Below are 22,481 nucleotides of genomic sequence, written 5' to 3' on the forward strand. Positions count from 1 at the left end.
CATTTGATGTGATAGTTTGCGGCAGCATGGCCTGAAGATGAAGCCCTTGTATGCAAGATTACAGTACAAGAGCATAAAGGCACAAAATAGAAGGTCTTCGAAAGACATATCGAAAGAAATAGACGATGAAGCCGAGTGACAAAACTCCAAAACAACAAGTGAACATAAAGGAAAATGGGGAATAAAAAGATCTTGTCAGAGATCAAATTCAGTGCACTTTCAGGTAGAGAAATAAAATTCTGTACTTTCAGTTTAACGTAAATGTCATGCCTTATTTTTAAAAGCTATAGCGTTTCATTGTACTGTATTTTCTGCACTATAAGGCACACCTATAAGCCTTATTGTTTTTTTTTTTTTTAAAGCTGATGGTGCGCCTTAAAATCAGGTGCGTATATATGGATCAATATTGAAATTGGGATTCGTAGATGGGGAATGAACTGATAAAGTAAGCTTTACCTGTTTCTTTTGTGTGTTTACAGTCGAACAAGTTTGATCATATTGACATTGAGTCATTATGCTGTTGAGAGTTCAGTTATTATTTGATTATTATTATTTATTTATTATTTAATTGTTATTACTTTGAGTATTACTATATTGTGATTGAAAAAGTTTTAAAATATGTCATTAATTGAGGGTGCACCTTTTAATCCGTTGAGCCTTATATATGGAAAAAGTTTTAAAATATGTCATTAATTGAGGGTGCGCCTATAAACCGGTGTGCCTTATAGTGCGGAAAATACAGTAATATAAGCACATAAAAACAACCGTATCAAATCAACAATTTTAACTGTACATGTTGGTGATTTCAAAAGAATTCTCAAAAGATTGGATATGAGACTAGAGTAGAATATATGATTGCACTTCTGTCGTAAATTGTTGTATTCAGCATAAGACTGTCAAATGTACACCCGTGAATACCTTTTAAGGCGATCGGTAACTGGTTACTATGGCAGCAAAGCCGTCAAGTGCATGAATTGTCTCTTCAGTGTTGGGGAAGTTACTTCAAAACTGTAATGCATTTTTTATTACTTATTACTGTCATTTCAAAATAATTAGTGAGATTACAATATTACAGTATTTTAAATGGAAGGCATTAAATTACTATTGCATTACTTTTTTATTACTCTCGCCAACATAACTGGAAATATGGATTTGCCATTCTAAATGTAGCTCATTACACTCATTACACATCCAGTGGAAGGTTGGCTTAAGCCAAAAAACAGTACAAATAATTTACTCTGTATTGTGCTGTAAACTTTTAAAGACAAGATACAGAATCTTTTTTTTAATGTCCAATGGCCCCCAGATTTACGAGATTAATCTGTTCTTGCGGTTGGGATTGTAACGCTAATTCGTCGTATGGTGGGCAATCCAAACCTGTTATTTCACTAATGCATGTAAAACCCCCAGGTAAAAACATCAAAATTGTATATACATATTAAAAATGGTATCAAAATGCTATAGTAAGCGCTATGTATATATAATATACAATTAAAAACCATAATCATAAATAAAAAATGACAAGCTTGTTATGGCCATATTCCCTAGTGAAGGTAGCCTAGCCTAGGCTATCTTAGCCTTCTTCGTATATCTTGATTATCTCCAGCTTCGTTTCTGTAGAAGTCATCTTCTTACTTCTCTCTTTAACATTAACAACTAGCAATCCTGGGAACCATGGCTCACCCATTCAAGTTTGAATTAAGTCGTAAAATGTACAATAAATAGTTATTTTAAGCACTCAGACGCGATCCAGTCCGTAGCATGCCGCCATTTTGACAGTGACGCCGACCAGTAACAGAGCAGTATCTTAGGGAGTCGTGGCGCAGACCAATAGCAGACCAACATCTGAGTGACGCGTTGCAGCGCAGGCAGTTTGACGGGACTTGAAAATAAGAGCAATTACCTTAAAACGCCTGAAGATGGAGACAAAACGACACACATACAGCCAACCCCTCGGATCATGACAGTTGTTTTTGTCGTAAAGCGGGAAAAAAACATAAAAAAGGTAAGGCAGGTGTGTCGTAGATCAGGGGGTCCACTGTATTTTAATCCCTTTATTAATTAGTTTCACCGCATAGTGATACATTGTTAATGCTTTAGGGAGAAACAGTTAGTGTATTCCCCAATATCAATGTTGATATTCAAATTTAAGTTCAGTCGGCTAGGTTAGGGACAGACCTTTCAAAAATAGATGGTTTTGGTGGGGCTAGGGTTAGCAGCTAGGCTAAATCATCGTTATTGTGTTTAATGTACTGTTTAACGTGAGTTTTTTTATGCTTCATCTTGATACACATTGACCACAACTATTTAGAGGCTATTATTAATGTACTTGTCCTGTGAAAATTAGTGCTAGCTTACCTCGGCATTATTGCTGGTTTTGCTAACGTCACATTACGATGGCGTCACTCTAAATTGTTTGTCAAATTACTGGTGCTATTTGGCGGAGTGGAGAGCGTTTTAGGTGTCATGTACATCGTGCGCCTAACTATTGAATTCTTCTTGTCTTTATACTCATCTCTGGTGTAGGTGATACTAAGAACAGAAATCAAACATTTTACCCTGACCCTTTCTCCTCCGATCTCACAGTGTATTTGGCGAATTTGGGGGGAAAAAAAACTGCACTTTCAGGTTAAAAATGCATTGTAATGTATTGCGTTACTCTTGTTTGTACCGAGTAAAATATTACAATTTCTTTTTGTGTGTGTAATGCATTACACTACTGCATTAGAGCAAAAAGTAATACATTATAGTAATTATATTACTTTTGTAATGCATTACCCTCAACACTGGTTATTAAACAGCTTTGATATTTGGGGTGAGCCGCCTTTGGCCTGGCCTTTTCCTAAGGGTCATTGGAATCCCTGAGTGCAAAGGCGCCCACTGTCACAAGTGATTTGGCAATGAGTGGTGATGGGCTTTAACCAGGCAACAACCCCGGCATTGAGATGATGGCTTCCCGCTACATAGCTACTCTTTGGATGGTAATTAACGCTTGGTGTCATAGCTGTCTTTGTCTTATGTTTTAATCTTCTTGTGACACATCATCATTCTGCCCAGTGGTTATTCTCTGTGTGCAACACAATTTGCCTTTCTGCTTATCTGTAATTCTTGAATCCTTTTATCTGCTTTTGCTCTTGTTCACTGAGGGGTAGAACAATGTATATTAGCACAACCACCAATATTCAACAATGAAAGCAAAGTAAGATTCTGCTGTTCATAAAACGATTTCCCAAAGACCCACAGCATAAAACTATTTGTAGAACAAGTTCAAATTTATGACGGTGATTGTAGTTTTCTGTCTTCAGTTGAGGAAAATGCAATTACATTTTAAACGTTAGCTTAACTGTCTCTATATTAGCTTTGGCAGTAAACACTCTCCAGGCTGTCTGCAACGTTGGAGTTTTTTCACATTAGCGCTTCAGGCATTTTAAATTGCATCTCACAATTGACTGTCTAGTTAAATACTTTGCTTTTCCACTCTTTCAATTTAGCAAGTGCAGGAAAATAAAATTCAAGATGTGAAATAAATTCTAGAAGGGCGAAGGCAGTGCATGCATTTAAAATGGGAAGAATGTTTATTCTATGCCGTTGTCATAGTTTTCTAGGAGTCTAACAGAGAACAAGGACACATGGGGTGTCATGGGATGACCATCTTTTTGTTGAGGCCATTTGTGATGTGACTTGTGTGATACCAAGAAAATTGTCTAGACAGGTCAGCATGTACAAGTGAGAAAAACTAAAATAAGATTTTAGTGACATGTGACCAACAGGGCCAATTACATTCATTTTCGGTACGGCTTATTGTGTTCATGGTCACGGGACACTATCTCAGCTGACTTTGGGCAAAAGGCAGACTACACGCTTGGACTGTTCGAAAGTCGCTCACAGCAACCAATTACATACACACACAAAAAAAGATCATTTTTAAAAGCACAAAAGGAAGAAGAATAATTACATTAAGTTGGTAGATGTTTTCATGTTTGACCACAATTAAATGTTCAAAGGTGAGAAACCCTCATAAAAAGACTAGTTATTGACGGAAAATGGGTTTTTGTCCGTGGTGTGTTGATTGGCCGAATGGCGGCTGGGAGGATGAATGGCTCTTTACACAGACTTGAGGCCCATCATTCACAGTGGACACTTGATTTGTTCGTGAACATCACATTAGTACCGATGATTACAGGTTGGTTCAGCTTAAAAAAATGACAGACGAAGGGGACCCGGTGCACTGATAAATGATGGATGAGAGACCAGCAAAAATTTGTAGACTGCCATCCTCTATAAATGTATATGGTTGTACTAGACGCTGTTCGTATTGGTTTGAGCGCATTACACACCTACAGAGTGCTCAAGTTACCCTTTCACTACGGTTCCTTTTTTTTTGGGGGGGGGAATAGAACTTATGGCATATATTACTTGTTTATAAGTCTAGGATACTTGGATTTTTTTTAAATTCCAGCTTCCGTGAATTTACAGGCAACAGGATAATAATCATAATAATAAGAATAAGAATAAGAATAAGAATAAGAATAAGAATAACGTGCCAGAGAAGTAAAAGTGATCACCAAACGCCTACAATACATAGTAATGAGTGTAAGCTATAGTAATATACAGTATTTCAATATACAGTGGGCCCCCGGGTTACGAACTTAATCCGTTCAGCGGCTACGCTCGTATCTCGAATTGCTCGTATAGCGGGCAATCCAAACCCATGTTAATTCGTGAGTGCGTGCAACGCGCGCAGAAGCCTTAGGTAAAATCATCACGCTGTATACATAAATTAATATTAAGTGACATAATCTACTGTACAGGTGCATTAAATAACAAATACAAAGGATAAATGACTTTTACCTTTGGAAAGACGTGACTTGTGCTGAGATAAGCAGAGATGAGCAGAGATGAATGCTCTAAGTCAATACGTAAATCAGATATGCTATTGGTCTTACAGTGTCAAAGTAACTTTTTCAGTCAGGGTTTTCTCTACTTCCTTCCATCCCAACCAGCTGTGCCATCAAGCTAGATAAAGGCGTTCGGCCAATAGCATATCGGCACTTCTGTGATTGACGTGTGACACCGGCCAATAGCATCTCCGTGAGTGAGACCGCGTGACCTTAATCGACCAATAGCATATTGGCGTCTCCTTGACTGACTGATAATTATTTGCACTTTTTTTTTAAACGGTTGGAATGTATTGACATCTTATTGATTAAAACACATTTAAATCTGTGACGATTTTTTGTCCTGCAATCGGCACACTTAATTTCATGTCAACTGTTTTTCCCGACGTGAATTGAGCACGGTGGAAGCGGAGAGGTGGTTGTGTGTGTTGCATTTACTAGGCAGCACACTTATGGATTGTTCGAGCGCCAGTTCACCTTTGGTCACAACTCACAAAATTGCAACAATGACGCTGTCCCAATGCATATCGGGAGAGATCGCCGACTAACCTGACATGCAATCTTGTCAAGCAACCATTATATGGCGCTGTAACATCACCCGTAATAGGGTGCAGAGATTAACCTCTTGAGTTAATACGGCAACGCACATAGGCTATTGGTCTTACAGTGTTACAGTAACTCTTTCAGTCATGGTGCAAATCACGGAGATACTAAAACATCATCCTCTTATTTCTTCCTTTACCGCTGCTAGTAATTTTAGAAGCTATGTCTAACAGATAAAGTTTGCAAAGTCTTCAAAACATTCCGTTTTTCACTCATTTTGTCTACTTCCTTCCATCCTGTCCCATCAAGCTAGATAAAGGCGTTCGGCCAATAGCATATCAGCATTTCTGTGATTGACGTGTGACGCCGGCCAATAGCATCTCCGTGAGTGAGACCGGGTGACCTTAATCGACCAATAGCATATTGGCGTCTCCTTGACTGACTGATAATTATTCGCACTTTTTTTTAAACGGTTGGAATGTATTGACAATTAATTAAAAAAAAAACACACATTTAAACCAATGACAATTCTTTGTCCTGCAATCGGCACATTTAATTTCATGTCAGCTGTTTTTCCCTTTAGCTGTACAAACACTACACTTAAATGGTAATATATTTAGACACCGTGAGTGAGACAGTCAGTGTGAGATTGTAAGACCAATAGCGTTCACGTTACCGCCATAAGTATCTATTAATGATTGTAGATGACGCAACTGCTGAATATATTGACGCAGTTAGGCGAGAACATTTCTACATACTCAATGGCTGGTTTGACGGAATGCTCGCAAGACGAGAGGTTTGCTCGTAAGCGGAGGACAAAATTCTCCCTGATCCACGCTCGTAAGGCGGAATGTTCGCAAATCAGGATGCTCGTAAGCAGGGGGCTGACTGTATTTCCACAGGTAATGGTCGGCCCAGCACTGGCTTGCTGTGTATGGAAAAGTTGCTAGTATCCACTAAAATCTCTAAATAGGTGTGTAATGAACCGCTGGGATGCCAGCACATCTTATTGCTCCCATTCCTATACTCACTGCCATTTTTTCCAAAGCGCAAGGACACATTGTCCCAACGGGAGTGAAAGGGTTAAAGTTCACCTTTTAGAAACGGTACTAATGTTTTTAGCGACAGCTAATTTCACAACTGCGCAGATCTTAATGCTTGTTAATAATTTACAAGCACTAAACCTCCAACCACATTGAAAGTTTAAAAAACAACACATTTCTCATCGGGCATCAGCTGCCTACAAAACAAAGCAAAACAGTGCTTTCTTTTAATGTGACACTATTCAATTTTTTGCAGCCTACTTCCTTCATTTTGCCCTTTATGTTTGTAAGACAAGTTTTAACGTCAGTAAAGTTGCAAATCATTAGAGATTACTAGCGTGAAACAGGGCCACTCTTCCATACCCCAGCAATGGCCATAATAACATTACTTCTAGCTTAGTCAGTCTTCTTATAGGCGAGTCTTTCAGACATTGACTTGTCTGGCATGTTTGAGATGACCTGTCATTCAGTCGGGATGGGACGAGAGCTTGAGCGACAAGAGCTCACAAGATTGGAACACCATGGAGGGCCGCTAGGTTGAGGGATTGGCATTCTTGTAGGAGTAGGTGGGGGTATGCAACTGAACGTGATTTGCGATACACCTCTATTTGAAAGAAAGAAAAAGAAAAAGAGTGCAACAGAGTCAAAAATAAAAATACAGGATGCTCCGATTACTTTCAAATCGCCTGTGTGGCGACATTTTGGTTTTCCAACTGAGGCAAAGAACAGTAACACATTGACTGATAAAGACAAAGCCACTGGCTGAATACTGCAAAAAAAAAAAAAAAATCATCATACACCGCAGCTAACACGAACACATGATATCGGTGTGTTGTTCCTCACAGTTTTTGCCCACTGACAAGCTGGAGACAAAACCAATGCAAATATTCTTCGCTTTGCTGCTGATGCAAAAGTGCATCTTTCCATCCCTACCGCATCAGTGGCCAGTGAGTGTTTTTTTTTCTATCGCAGGCGGTAGAGTTACTGGCCATAGAGCACAGTTATACCCTAATAATGTAGACATGCTAGTATTTCAGAAAAAGAACATGACCCTTAAGAGTAAACTACTGTTGGATGGTCCCTGTTTGTTGGTAATCTGCACCGTAGATGGCTTGTTGTGGTGCCCAGAAGTAAGATCACTCATGTAGTTATTATTTGAATTATGCTCGCTGTATTTGTTTAATGTTTGGCACTTTAAATAGAAAGTATATATTTTTTTCTTATTATTATTATTCTCCAAGAGAAAATATATCAGATCCCATTTGTTATTGAAGCAGCATTTGAAAAATGAGCCAACAATGAGTAACAAAGACATCTTTACATAACAGGGCTGAAGAAGTTTAAAATCACAACATTTTGAAGCACTTTTTCCTGTCATGTGTTGTAAATCACTTTCATCAGAGCCCCACCCCTTTTCCATCATCATCAGTCTGTCATTTTTTCAAGCCAGAAACAATTACAACGGCGGGACGTCTGTTCGTCTGCGTATTTTTGCCGACCCTTCCCCCTTCCTCACGGGGCCATCCCCCATTTAATATATTTCATCTGGTCTTTAAAAACACATTAATTTGTAAGTTTTTGAAATTTACAATCAATTAATTTATTCCTTTTTAATGAAAATCCATCCCTTTAAAAACGGTGTAACTCCATATAAGTCTCTTAGCTGAGTATGGTTCTCCACCACTTGGTGGTGCTGTTATGTTGCAGTAGCACTATAAAAATGCAACAATATAGCTTGCAATCATACAAGTCAGTTGAAATAAAATTAAGTAGACAAAAAGGGACAGTGATGGGATGACGAGGTCTGACGGACATATTATGTCACGACAATCCTGACGATTACGACAGATGAAAATTGCACTGCCGACATTTTTAATTCACCATTTATTTTGGACATTCCATTCATTTGTCGGTCCGTCGGCAAAATGGGCGTCTGTCGGTGACAGACTGATGGACAGTCTGTCAGTGCTGACCAAGTTCCCACCTCTGAATAAAGCTTTAAATACTTTGTGCTCAGTTATTGCCTTGCACCTGTCTGCACAAATGTGCCATGCCAGAAACACAACTGTAAAAACATGCCCTCTTAGTTAAGGTGACCAGATTTTCAAAAGTAAAAACTGGGACATGACAAGTTTGCTGACAATTAAAAATGTAAAAAAATGTCACCAGGAACTATTCAAAACAAATTTAAGTGCTGGTCAGTCTGGTGAGCTGTGGTTGTGTTAGTACTTAAGTTAATGCTAAACGCGATCTCACATGACAGTTCAACAGTGCGCACTTGTCCAACCTTTTTTGCATCCTATCCTCATAATGTAGCAGTCAAATTTGTATGCACCTTGAGTTGACATATAGCTGTTCTGATTCTGGTTTGTCAAAAAAAATCACAAAACGCTTTCACGTATGCCCTAGCAGGAAAGGGCAACTCCGGCCCTTGAAGGCACTATCCTTCATTTTTAGATGTTTCTGTCCTTCAACACATCTGATTTAAATAATCAGCTCATAAGCGAGCTCATCAGCATGGTAATGATCCTGATCATTTGAATCAGGTCTGTTGAAGCATGGAAACATGTAACACATGCAGACTAGTGGACTTCGAGGACCAGAGTTGCCCACCCCTGCCCTACAGTGTGCTCATAGACTAGTCCTTGCTGTTTAGAATTAGTATTTCTATTGACCTTGGAGATGTTTTACTATGAGGATGGTGATTGAACACATCTCCAGTCAACTATGTGAGGGTGCACAGGACTTGCTTTTTTTTTTTTTTTTTGCTTTTCCATGTAGAGGAGGGAGGAGGGGCAAAACCTTATTCATTAAATTGAAAATCAATTGGCACAACATACCTCGCTGTCCTGCAACACTCATGGTCTGACTTTATTTACTGCAATTCCTCAACATAGGAGCAGGTAGTGGTTCTATTTCCGACAATGTGAAAGCCAAAGTAAACAATTCAAATTCTTCTTTTAAGTGGTTGATCGTATAAATAGCTATTGACAACTACTATGTGACTGACGTGGCCCAAACGAATGGCTTGCTAGACTAAAAAGCAAAAAAAAAAAAAAAAAAAAAAAAAAAGAGACGTGACATCGGGACATGACCTATGTAAAATCTGACAAAGCAATGAGGATGTAAAATCTGCCGGGAATTGGGACAATTGGGACAACAAAAAAAAACTGAGATGACTGGTCACACTACTTTTGGTGTCATCACTCACGAGTCAACAATGTTGATTAATGATATGCAACATCCTATTCCGTGTGCGGCGCGCTAAGAGCTTTATAAAGTACATATACACTCACACAATCACAGAAGCATAAGGCCCTAAGTGTCATGTTTGGTTGGGGTTCATGATTCTTTGGGTTGTGTGGGTTTTTTTTCCTATTCTTAGGTTCATGTTAGTTTGCCTTGTGGCTGCATTCCTGTCTGTGTCTCGTTAGTCTTATCATGTCCACCTGCCTGTTTACCTGCCCTCCTCGTGTCATCCAATCAGCTTCCACTGCCTTTCATCTCTTTCCAGCCATTACGTGTTCCCTCGCTAGGTGTGAAGTTTATTTAATTCCCCAGTTTGCATTGAGTTCTTGTCGGGTCATTGCTTCGTTGTCCATATGTCATGATGCCAGAGTTTGTGCCTAACCCTTGCCGACATCTTCTTCTATAAATTTCCTATCCGAGTATCCCCTGTCAATACTGATTTCCGTGAGTTCATTTCGTTTTTGGTTGTATTTTGTATTGATTTTTTCCAGTTGTTCCTTTTCTCAGTTTTTTATTAAAACTTCATTTTTTGAGCCACAACCTCTCAGCCTTCCTGCGTTTTTGGGTCCCCATACTTTCACACCTCCACTTGCAGAAGGAGCTCTGTCTGTAATGTGCTTTTCGGCCACTATTGGAAAGCCACAGGTCAGCTAATGAGAAAGGCATAGGGCAAGAGGAGGGAAGATAGATGGTGGGAGGGTGTCCTTGTTAACATGCTCTTTGTGTGTGCTCCCATCACAGCTAGGGGATCCAGATTTAAATAGCAGCTGAGAGAAGAAAAACACAAGGGTAAATAGAAGAAACAAAAAGCAAGTTTTGTTTTTTTTAAATCACTCTGGATCAGTCTCTTTCTCCATGATCTATCATGTAATGTGCTTCCTTCAGGGGAAAATAGCAGTAATGGGAGTGAAAAATGTTGTGGTTGTGATAGAGATGGGTGCCAAGCAAAAAGGGTATTGAGGATGGTGGAGTCAGATGTTGTGAATGAATTGTGCAAGAAGCCAAGCCGCTAAGCCCCTTTGTTGGCCTCTGTTACTGACCTGATATACCACAAGCTCTACTCCCCACCCCTTGCCCCCTCCCTCTTTCTTTCCCGTTTCACTCAAACCAACATCCAACTGCAGTCCTACTTAGAAGCCGCTAGAGATATACTACTATAAATAAAAGCAAACAGCCAGCGAGATAGAACTTTGGGGTCTTCAAACAATCATACTTAGATAGGATCTGACCCATATATATGTGTATATATACATACACACACACACACACACACACACACATATATATATATATATATATATATATATATATATATATATATATATATATATATATATATATATAAACAGTGCGCCCCCTGTTTACGAATTATTCATCTTACGAAAGTGGACCGTGGCGTTTTTTGTCCCCCTCTTACACACAAACCTTTCGTCTTACGAACAATCCAACATGCCAGTCAGTGTGTCCGCACTATTTTTTCGCTTTGCTGCGTCAACAAAATGAACTATTCTCGCATGATACGGAAGCACCGATATGCTATTGGTCTCATAAAGTCACAGTCACGCTCTCAATCACGGTCCCAGTCACGGAGATGCCGATATGCTATTGGTCGATTAAGGTCACAGTCCTGGTCTCAGTCACGGAGATGCAAATATGCTATTGGCCGGCGTCACGTCAATCACAGAAATGCCGATATGCTATTGGCCGAACGCCTTCATCTGGCTTGATGGCACAGCTGGTCGGTGTGTTGTGAAGACAATGCAAACTCTATCTGTTTGACATGGCTTCTAAAATTGCTAGTGGCGGTAAAGGAAGAAGTAAGAGGATGATGACAATAGAAACGAAGCAGGAGATAATAAAAAAATACGAAGGAGGCGCACGCATAGTTAACCTTGCTCGTGAGTATGGCTGTAACCGCTCGGCAATCTTCTAAGGGCAAGAATTTCTTTGCTAGGGGACGGACCTCGGTCAACAACAAAATGAAGAGGCTTCTTCTATTATGGATTAAAGAGAAGGAAATCGCTGGTGATATGTTCTCTTTTGAGAAAAGTTCTAGTTTAAGAAAATAAATAAATAAATTCTGTGGGTTCGTCTCTGCTCCCCTCCGCCTCCACCCAGGTCAAGTCACGTCGCCCCAAGGGTAAATGTCATTTTCCCTTTGTATATTTATGTTATTTAATTTAACTGTACACTAGATTATGTTACTAATTACGGGGGCCCACTGTATATATATATATATATATATATATATATATATATATATATATATATATATATATATATATATATATATATATATTGTATGTGTGTGTATACCTTCAATTACTTCATTTCCAAATAAATGAAGAGATAATCAAGAAATATGAAGCTAGCCTAGCGTAGGCTACAATTACTAAGGAATATGGGCATAACAAGCGCCCCTCAAAGGTAAATAGATCCTTTCTATATGTTTTTATTTATGATGTTTTCTGAATGTATACATGTGTATTATATATACATAGCACTTACTATACCATTTTGGTACCAATTTTTAATATGTACCTACAATTTTGATGTTTTTACCTGGGGTGATAAACGTATTAGCTATGTAACATAAGTTTGGATTGCCTGCCATACGGTGAATTCACCTTACGAGCCCAACCGCGGAATGGATTAATCTCGTAACACGAGGACCCACTGTACCAATATTTAGAAAAATTTAATGTTTGGTTTATTTGTGATAAACTGATATATTTACTCAGATGTAGCATATTTTTCTAAGAGACAAAATACTTAAAATGAGGGTATGGAAAGGTATCGATTTGTGAAATTTCGAAGTGTAGGAACCATGTAAACTTAAACAAAGCAAAGTATTATTAAACAGGGATTTGTTCTGCCTCTTTAAATCTCTATTATCTCTATTTTTTTTTATTATACATTGTTTTTGCCATAACCAGCCGATTAATCGGTTCTCAGTATTTCACTGCACCAAATATTGAAATTGGCATCTAGACTCATTACATTCATATCGGCTGGGCCCAGATAATAATGGATTTTTGTACGTTGCATTCGATGACCTTTTTAAAAGAAATACAGTACACACATAACTATTGTCTTGGGTAGTGTAAGTATTAGAGGCACAAGTACAAAAGATAATTGACTCATTTGGTTCCTCACCTGAAGGATTTTAGGTATTTGCCTGAGTGTTTTTCTCAACTGACTGTTATTCCCCACAATGAGCCTGAGGCATATATAGTAAAACAAGCTAGCAGGAAAACATTTTCCCAACAGTATGACTGCATTGATAATTGCAATCTATCTCTTCTATCTTTCTTGTGCCGCAGCTACTTCAAATGGCACGATGGAGGGCATCGACAACCAAGAAGGGGGAGTATGTAAGACCAAGTCCATGAAGATGATCATGAAAGTGGGGCAGAGTAAGTATTAAGTATAACTGGGAACTTCAAGTAAAACAGTGAGGCTACACACTAATCAAATGCATATACTGTACCTAATGCATATGTAGGTATAGACTACACTGCTGCAGCATACATGCGCATGCATACCCTATACATAGACTGCACAGATGATATTCATTTTATTGCTAGCCCTTCAATGCAGCGTTGTGTTTGCCATGTATTTATTTTTCTTATAAATAAAAACACCAGCCCATTAATTGGTGTTCAAAAGCATGCTTTAACTGCAGCAGTGTATTATTGCATTTTCTTGAGGTTCTCCAAAATGGATCAAATTGATGTTGGTTAAAAATAACCCTTTGATTAGCTTATTGCAAATTTCTCAAACATAAAGTTCATGAAGTTAAGGAACAGACACGTTTATGTGGTTCGTCCAAAAAAACTCATTACTTGTTAGCTCCTTTTTGTTTTTAATAATCTGCTTTTAAATCCTTATCGCCTTATTATTATTCCTATTATTAGTTGTATTATAAGAAGCAAAATTGAAAAACAGTAGAAAGTGAAGTCAAATCGAAAAGAGAATCAGATCTACTGTATGTTCACCCAAATTCAAACAGTGCCCAACCCTCATAATGAATAATAATAGTACTTTGACCAAATTGTGACATATGGGGGATCAGTTCAACACCAGTGACATACAAGGCTTGAAGCTGGTTCTGGCAGGGGCATTGGAATTTGTCAGGTCACCGCCCAAAAATCCTGTAACATTACATTTATAAAACTGGTGTTAAATGTGATTGTGCACCTAACATTTGTGTCGGCGCACCCAAAAAATGGTTGTTTGCACCAGTGCAACCATTGCAAAAAGTCTACAGCCCTATCTTTATGATGCCAACCTCCTTTTAATGGCAATACGGCGCTGATAATCAATCATTAAGCCCTGTGGGCAATTTTGATCGAAGTTGGGCTTTTAGATGTTTTTGATATGTGATATCAAAGGAAAAGCATACAAAAAACTCTAGTAGGCTAAAATATTGCAGAGTCAAAACATGTCGACTTTCAATATGCCATCCTGCTGTCCCCTCTAAATGCTTGCAAACGGGAGGTCGAGAGGTACACCCTTGCAGATGTCAAACTTAGCCCATGTGGAGCTCATTTAGTGCCATTACAAACTGGAAATATGGAAATCCTGATGTTTTATCATGCATTTTTCCCAATTTTTGCATTAATCCTCTCAACGGCAACTCGCAAACAGTGTGCATTAGAAATTTTTGTGTTGAGACTCCAAAACCACCGGGGGGCACTGGCAGACAACTTATGACTTTTGCAAGCCTTTCAACTTCATTGAGTGGCTTAGACTTAACCTAACTCCCGTAATTCAAAGTTCTTGCTTTGTATTGTGGGACTTGTAGTTGACAAAAGGCTACGATCCAAGAACTAAATGTTGCAGGAAAACTTTTTATTTTGCTGCAGGGAAGCGTTTTATTTCAACGCATCATAGATCTGCATATTCCAGCCTGTAAAATGTGCAGCATTGAATAGCTGTTAATGTTTGAGGGGTTGAAATAAAAAATATATTTATAATTGATGGTGTTATGACCCTTTGAAAGTCAGCCCAAGTTGGGCATTAATGCCAGGTTTGTGAAAAGTCCCTTGGGATTAAAAAGAAAGCATGTTGTGGCTGTTGTGTGTCGGGAAGCTAGCAGCGACACACACAGGTCACTGTCTGTGTTTGTTGTAAGGCAATGTCCTAACCCAATAATAACGTTACACTAATCATAAATGAACCATAAATGATCTGTGCCGCTGGCTAATCATAAGGTGCATATTGACAACCAATCTTTAGTCTTTAGTCTTCAATCTAATGTATGTTTTTGTGGGGTGAATTACACTGTTGTGCTCCATGGATCCTTAAAACCACTGTAGTGGTTTTCACTCATTATTGTGATAAGGTGTACTTTTGTAAGCCTGTATGAATATTTGTTTTAGCATTATTTCGTTGTTGTTGTCATTTAGACTTGGAAATACTTGCATGATTACCTTGGAAACTGTGGTCTCGAAGCTAAAAAAAAAACCCAACAACTCTTGGTTCTGTTTTTCAGATCCTACTGACCCGATTTCATCCAAAGACAAACCCACCAGGGTTCCCTACTCTCCTAAGCACCCAGACAGCAAGGACACCCACAAAACTAATGAAGTGCTCGAGAAGCCAGGTGAGATTGTATATTGCCATTTTAAATAGTGCAAAAGTGGCAACTGAGTGCAGAATTTATTGAAACAATTTTGTATTACAAAGGAAGTGCTGGACAGAAAGGACAGCAATCAATCAGGCTGTAATTGAATGTTAGCCATTAATGTGAAAGGCATTTCTGGCCTCATCACTTTCAAGGACTTTCAAATCATCATTATGCTGGTCTCCCCCTTATAATCCATCATTGAAGTGACATGTTCAGGAAAATGAACTGATTTTATGCCATCTTTATGCCACCTCGCTACATTCTTGCAATGCTAATTTTAGAACAAAATCAAAACTAATGTATCCACATGGACGCATGAGACATTTCTTTAGAATTTAGAATAATTAAAAAATCCTACCAGAAGACATAACTGTAACTGAAACTGTGCTATCATTAAAAAAAAACATCTCCCCTCATGACAGCTTTTACCAGGAACATAATGGGCATTAGAGCAGATTTTATGAGAAAGTATCATTCCTTGTAGAACAGCAGAAGGGTACTAGCTTTAGGCTGCCTGTCATCTTCTATCAACTCTTACCTCAGTACTACTGAAGAAAGATCACTTTTAGGCCTCAGGAGATACGCAGAAAAGAATGGACACCAGGTAGCACCTGAGCACACCAAACCGTCAGTCAGCTGAATAACATCATGTTGATGGGCCCCACTGCAATTTTTTTTTTTTTGTGTTCCCAGTCCCACTCCTAAACACAAGTCCTAAACACAACACTCCAACACACACAATGCACACAGCTGCTCCAGAACTGTTTTAATAGTGATTTTTATATTGGAACGTTGAAAATACCACAGTAAAATGTGCCAATGTATTCAATTTTCTTTTAATACCTTTAACCCTTTGCTACCCCTTTTTTTTTTTTTAAATAAAATTTATGGCATATATTACTTGTTTATAAGTCTAGGATACTTGGAAAATTAGTTTAAAAATTCCCACTTCCATAGATTAATTTACAGGGTTTTCTGTTCCATCGTTATTTAATCATAATAATAACAATCATAATAATAATCATCATCATATTAATGTAAACGTGCCAGAGAAGTGAAAATGATCACCAAATGCCTACAATACATAGTAATCAGTGTAATCTATAGTAACACAAATATATAGCACATATCAAGTTATTTCCACAATACTGGATACTAGTTAATCGAGGATAAATTGCAAGCTACCTTGTTGACAGGGGGCCCAGTGCTGGCTTGTTGTGTGTTGAAAAGTTGCCAGTTGACACTAGAATCTGTAGATAGGTGTTTCAACTGCATAGATAAATACATAGATCCTTCCTTTCCGTCTGTTGAGCAAGCCCTGCGATGGTCTTACAGCCTCGGTTTTAAAACGATACACCTGGCTTGTATCATAGCTGCATTTTGGATGTTTGTTTGTCCTGTTGTGGCATTTTATTTTTTAAATGACAAACAACAACCTCGTAAAATGATAACTGTAAAATTCAAAAGGTTCAGATAGGTTCACAGCTCAGTACAGATCCAGCTTGTCCAAGCTTTAAGGAAGCAGTCTTAATAGGGTGGATAGAATTTGAATTGAATTTGACCTTCATAAAAAAGCTTTCAATATAAGGATTCTTAGTTACTCTTTTGTACTGTAGTCTTTTCACTGTGCTGTTCCATCTCCCTTTGAAGGATACATTATGAAAACAAAGTTATGAGTAATTCTGTTCATTAATTCTGCAAAAGCTTTTTGAAGTGCTTTGGGGAAAGGACCAAGCACACTATGCAGAACAAGTGCAATGTCTTGAATGTTCTTCAAGAGGAAGTCAATCCAAAATTTTCTTCACCAGACAATATTCTATTTAAAAAAACAAAAAACAAAAAAAACATTTTCCTCCATCTCAGGGGATGCCCAATTTGTTACCTGCTGTTGATTGAAAATGACTTCACAGTTGTTAGTGCTCCAGTAACACCCAATCACAGCTTAACCTCTATGTTTCTTTTTTTGTTTTTGTTTTTTAAATTTGGTCTGATCCGTGATTAGTCTTTATCTGAGCTCTGATATCACTTTCAGTTAACTCAGTGCCAAGCGTTGAGTGACAGCCAATTGCAAGCATTTTGACGTATCTTTCAAGGCCGACAATATTTTATTGTTTGACTATGTAAGCATTAGTGATGCCATTTGACAGATTGGATTCCATACTTTACCTAGAAAAAGACGGTAAGATTCTATCTTATTCCGTTCTTTAACGATCACTGTTTGAAAACCGGTCATTTGAATAACACCAATCTGTTTTGGTAAAAAAAGATTAAAAAAAGGCTTTTTGTGAAAAGATGTGTTTTCTTCCAAACAGTACCTTTGAAACAAATAAGATATAAATACAAAATGAACAAAAACAGTGAAAATGGGTTTTTGATGGCAAAATAACAGTTTGCATATGTATATCGCTATATTACAACAGTGCTCGATTGGCATAATATTAAGGTGAGTGCTGGCCACAAGTATCATCTATCCATTCATTAAAAGAAAAAAAACATAGGTGACAAGAATTCCTGTCAATGGCACACAACCTAAGTATTTTTCATGACGAAAATTCTCGTCCATGGTACTGATAGAGTTATCAGCAAGTGACTGAATGGCAGCCCCGAGATGGACAAAAAGGGGTGGATTTTGCTACTTAATTCATATGCCATGAACACAATATTAATCAGAATATCATGTTTATACTAGTGGGGATTCAAAAAAATATCTTGTTATAAGGAAAGGTTTGTGGTTGACCTTTTTAAAGCACAAACCTTTTCAAAATAGCTTAAATGAACACATACTAACACATACTAACCCTAACTCATGCAGTATGATGGACAGATATGTTTTGAACGAAAAACAAGTCTATTCTGTCATTTCGACACTCATGCTTTGCTCCGTCTGTCAGGTGCAGCATCCAGAGAAAGCGATGTAAACAACACCGGCGGGAAATCGTCCAATATCATCGGTTCCGGGGTGGCCATCTTTGTCAGCATTGCCTCAGGCAGTGTCATCTTTATAATCATCATCATCATGCTGGTGTTGCTGCTGCTCAAGTACCGGCGGCGTCACCGCAAGCACTCGCCACAGCACGCGGCGACGTTGTCGCTGAGCACTCTGGCCACACCTAAGCGAAGCGGCAGCGGCGGGAACAATAATGGCTCTGAGCCCAGCGATATCATCATCCCGCTCAGGACTGCTGACAGCGTCTTTTGCCCCCACTACGAGAAGGTCAGTGGCGATTACGGCCACCCGGTCTACATAGTCCAAGAGATGCCGCCGCAGAGCCCTGCCAACATCTATTACAAAGTCTGAAGAAGTATGCTGAAAAACATGAGACATATTGGATCACTCCCAGGGTAGAGAGGGGGCAGGTTCATGCTTTCAACTGGCACGGCCTCTGATGCCGGCAAACAAACTCCCTCACCCTTCTTCTCACATTCTGCCAACCCTCTCCTCTGAAACCTTGTCAGTAATATTTCCGTTGTCAAGATTAGATCATACCGACTTCTTCTCACTCGCAGTGAGTTTGACCGGGATTGGCAGAGGCTTGAGAAATTGCTGCTGCTGCTGCTACTCTCTGACTTGGAGTAAGGGAGGAAGAATTTAAAGTATATTTGCCCAATCTTTTTCCCTTTTTTGGTTTACGTACAAGTGACTCGCATGTTACGCTAGATATGTGCGATATGTCAGAGAGGTTGGAGAGATGCAAGTGTTATTTTGCTTTTGATGTAATGAGAAGGATGACATATGCCATAGAGGACAGCGAGTGTGGCGCATGTCGGCTGAACATGAACTCACAAAATGGCTGCCCTCCCTTGATGTTCACTGGCTTGAATGACTATATGGATTCAGGCAAACAAGGAAGAGGGGATACATTTTTGCACCCATCTTCTCTGGGACTTTCTTGACTAACCCACAGATCTCACCCAAACATGTTGTCAGCCACACATACACCCCCATAATACTACGCACATCCATCAATGCCAACTGTTTTGTGAGTATGTGTGTGTCTTTTTTGTCCCCATTCTTAGATATGTTCTAACCAAATCCTCCTTCCATGTTACTTGAAGGCTGTACCCAATATACAGTATATCCCATCCTGTCAAAATATGTTACAATGGTTCACATCCTGGTGTAGCTGTGTGCACATTGAAGTTAAATTCATTCTCTTTGGGCACATCGTTTTGTATGTAGTATTCAAATTCAAGTGGAGTTGCAAGTATGTTCAAGATAGGGGGGAAGAGTGAGGATGCCTGGGACAGGTCTGTTCAAAGGCACAGAGGGCTTTCAAAACACTGAGCAGCACTTTTAACGCTGTTTTTTTTAGCTGCACTCTTCAAGGCAGTCAATAGATAGACCGTGATCAGGAAAGATTGGCCATAATCTGAATCCTGGTAGTGTTAATCGTAACTCACCTCCCCAAAACATCAGCTTTAAATGACAAGTTGTATCGGGCAATAAAATATACAGCTTGCCTTTGTGTCTTTTTTTATATACAGGATACAGTCACACACACACACGTGTATGTGTGTGTATATATATATATATATATATATATATATATATATATATATATATATATGCACACACACACACACACACCCCGTATTTTCTGGACTATAAGCCGCACCAGTATTTAAGTTGCAGCATCAAAAACTTGTCAAAAAATAGTCACGAAAAAGCCGCACTGGGGTATAAGACGCAGTTCTTCTAACATCAGATGTTTGTGCAGAAAGATGGTATATGGACGTTTTTTAAAAAAATTTGTATTCATTTTATTTATTTTTTTTTTTTAAATTGTCTGCTTACAGCAACGTCCTATCTTCAGCAGACTGAACTTGCCTGCATATTTAACATATTTATAGAACATAATACTGTATACATACAATTATATATCTATATACACACACACACACACACACTTTGTGGCTGCACGAGTATGTCCAAAACAATAATCATGATTATTTAAGTCAAAATTGAAATCACAATTATTAATCACGATTATTGATCATGTTTAGTGGAAAAACATGTCTATTTATTGCTTTATTACTTTTTGTAAACAAGCAATATATAAAAAAGGCTTCAAGTCACTTGACACTTAATAAATTAAAATAAAGTACTGTAATTAAAACAAATTCACGCAAGACCTGGTAAAAACTTGACACACAGGGCAACACAGATAACTTAACTTGCTGAGTGAAAATTGCAAATAATGAAGCCTACTTCAGTTGAGGCTGCTAATGCTACTGCCCTTCTAGCCGTTCCTGCATGATTTGCTCGCTTGCTATTTCTTAAGCTGAAATTTCACTCTTGCGTTTGTGTTTGCCCCCTGGTGGTAGGATATCTGAAAGTACTTGATTTGACAGTCGGCTATTTAAATGTTTATATCCCTGGAGATCAGCTTAATTAATCGTGGCAGCCAATATCATGATTGCGATTAAAAGTCGATTAATTGTGCAGCCCTAATATATATATATATATATATATATATATATATATATATATATATATATATATATATAGTGTAATTTTTATACAAGAACTTAGACATACTTTATATATTTTTAATAATAGATTTTTGAAACTCTTTTTGGCCACAGCCATTGGTTCACATCATTTCAGTTCCATTTCATAGTTGTTTCTTAATTTGACACCGAAAAACTTTGCTTTACCGATGGACTGTCTCCTGGTGGCTAGCAAAAAAAACAAAACAAAACCAAAAACAAACAAACCCTGCAGATAAACCACACTGGACTATAAACTGCCGCTTATTGCCCGAAAAATACGGTGTGTATAAATACGGTGTATGTGTGTGTGTGTTATATAATATATATACATGTATATACACACATATATATATATATATATATATATATATATATATATCATATGTATAAAAGCGATGAGATACTACAGAGGTTAGCATACTGTAGCTAAATGAGAAAGCTCTAGGTTCTCTAAAGTTTATGGTAAACATCTGAGGACAGGGCATCTCAAGCCTAAATAGTATGGCCAGTGCTGACTTTTTATTAAAAGCAGGGACATGCTCATGGATCGTCACTGTTTCTTCATTATCATCATACTTTCTTTGTCTTGGGGCTTTAAAACAATCATTCGCAAAGTACCACATGCCATTGAAAAAAAAAAATAAAATCAAATGAAAAATATGATTTTTTTTGTATAATAGAGCACAGATAGGTGTTGGCATGGCAAGAGTTGATATTATATTATGATAAATGTGCACATTATCCAGCCTAGATATTTTATTATTTGATAATATGCTTCATGTCATTTCATGAGATCGCCAGGGGAAGCAGGGCCAGGTGAGGGGGATTTGGACCCTTTGCTCTTATAGAGCAGAGTAGCTGTGTCCAACTTGCTCAGTGTAGCGTATACTGTATGTCATACACACCCAGTGCCCCTAATTTCATCAAACAAACCCTCCATTGTCATCTTTGCATGTGTTTGAAAGACTGTACATGTTAATATTTTTGTGATTTCACAAATCCTTGTCTTGTGATCATATCTGTTTTTGGTGTATTGTGCCCCATTTTTCTCATGAATTGCATCAAATTTCACCGATAAGCCAAGCCTAGTATGAGGTTTGTGCCTCTAAGAGGCCACAAAATCAGCAAATATGCAATTGTTATTTATTTTTTAATCAATTCTAATATTATAGACACACACCAACACACCCACACACACACATATATATATATATATATATATATATATATATATATATATATATATATATATATATATATATATATATATATATATATATATATATATGCACACACACTAACGGGAAGTGTTCTTAACCACTGAAATATGTTTCAAATGACATATTGTTTAACAACAAAGTGTCAAAAAAGCCTGCTGTTAGTTTTATTCCCTGCATATGATTTCAACTTTGTTTTAGCATTGTGAAAAGGTTTAGCTGTGAAAAGGACAAAATGAAAAATGTATGGCATCTGAACATGTATTTAAGAAAAGTTAAAAAAAAGTACACAACAAGCTGTTAGGTTGCTGTGTACCTGCAGCAGAATGACAATCTTAATAGTTTCTTTGAATCTGGCGTCCTTTTCTTCCCTTTCACTTGACTAAAACTCTCCTAACACGGACTA

At 38.0% G+C, this 22,481-nt stretch overlaps 1 protein-coding gene across 1 annotated transcript in view; it reads left to right on the forward strand.

Annotated features, from left to right (window-relative positions):
- Positions 1 to 22,107, forward strand: part of efnb2a (ephrin-B2a) — a 44,692-nt gene extending 22,585 nt beyond the window's left edge. Inside the window, exons 3-5 of the mRNA XM_088415664.1 lie at positions 13,057 to 13,149; positions 15,231 to 15,341; positions 18,257 to 22,107. Coding sequence (XP_088271790.1) covers positions 13,057 to 13,149; positions 15,231 to 15,341; positions 18,257 to 18,663 — 611 coding nt within the window. The 3' untranslated portion in view covers positions 18,664 to 22,107. The remainder of the gene's footprint in view (positions 1 to 13,056; positions 13,150 to 15,230; positions 15,342 to 18,256) is intronic.
- Positions 22,108 to 22,481: the final 374 nt, after the last annotated feature.

Source organism: Hippichthys cyanospilos, chromosome 5 (assembly GCF_059441005.1).
Source record: "Hippichthys cyanospilos isolate Australia breed blue-spotted pipefish chromosome 5, RoL_Hcya_1.0, whole genome shotgun sequence".
Classification (NCBI taxonomy): domain Eukaryota; kingdom Metazoa; phylum Chordata; class Actinopteri; order Syngnathiformes; family Syngnathidae; genus Hippichthys; species Hippichthys cyanospilos.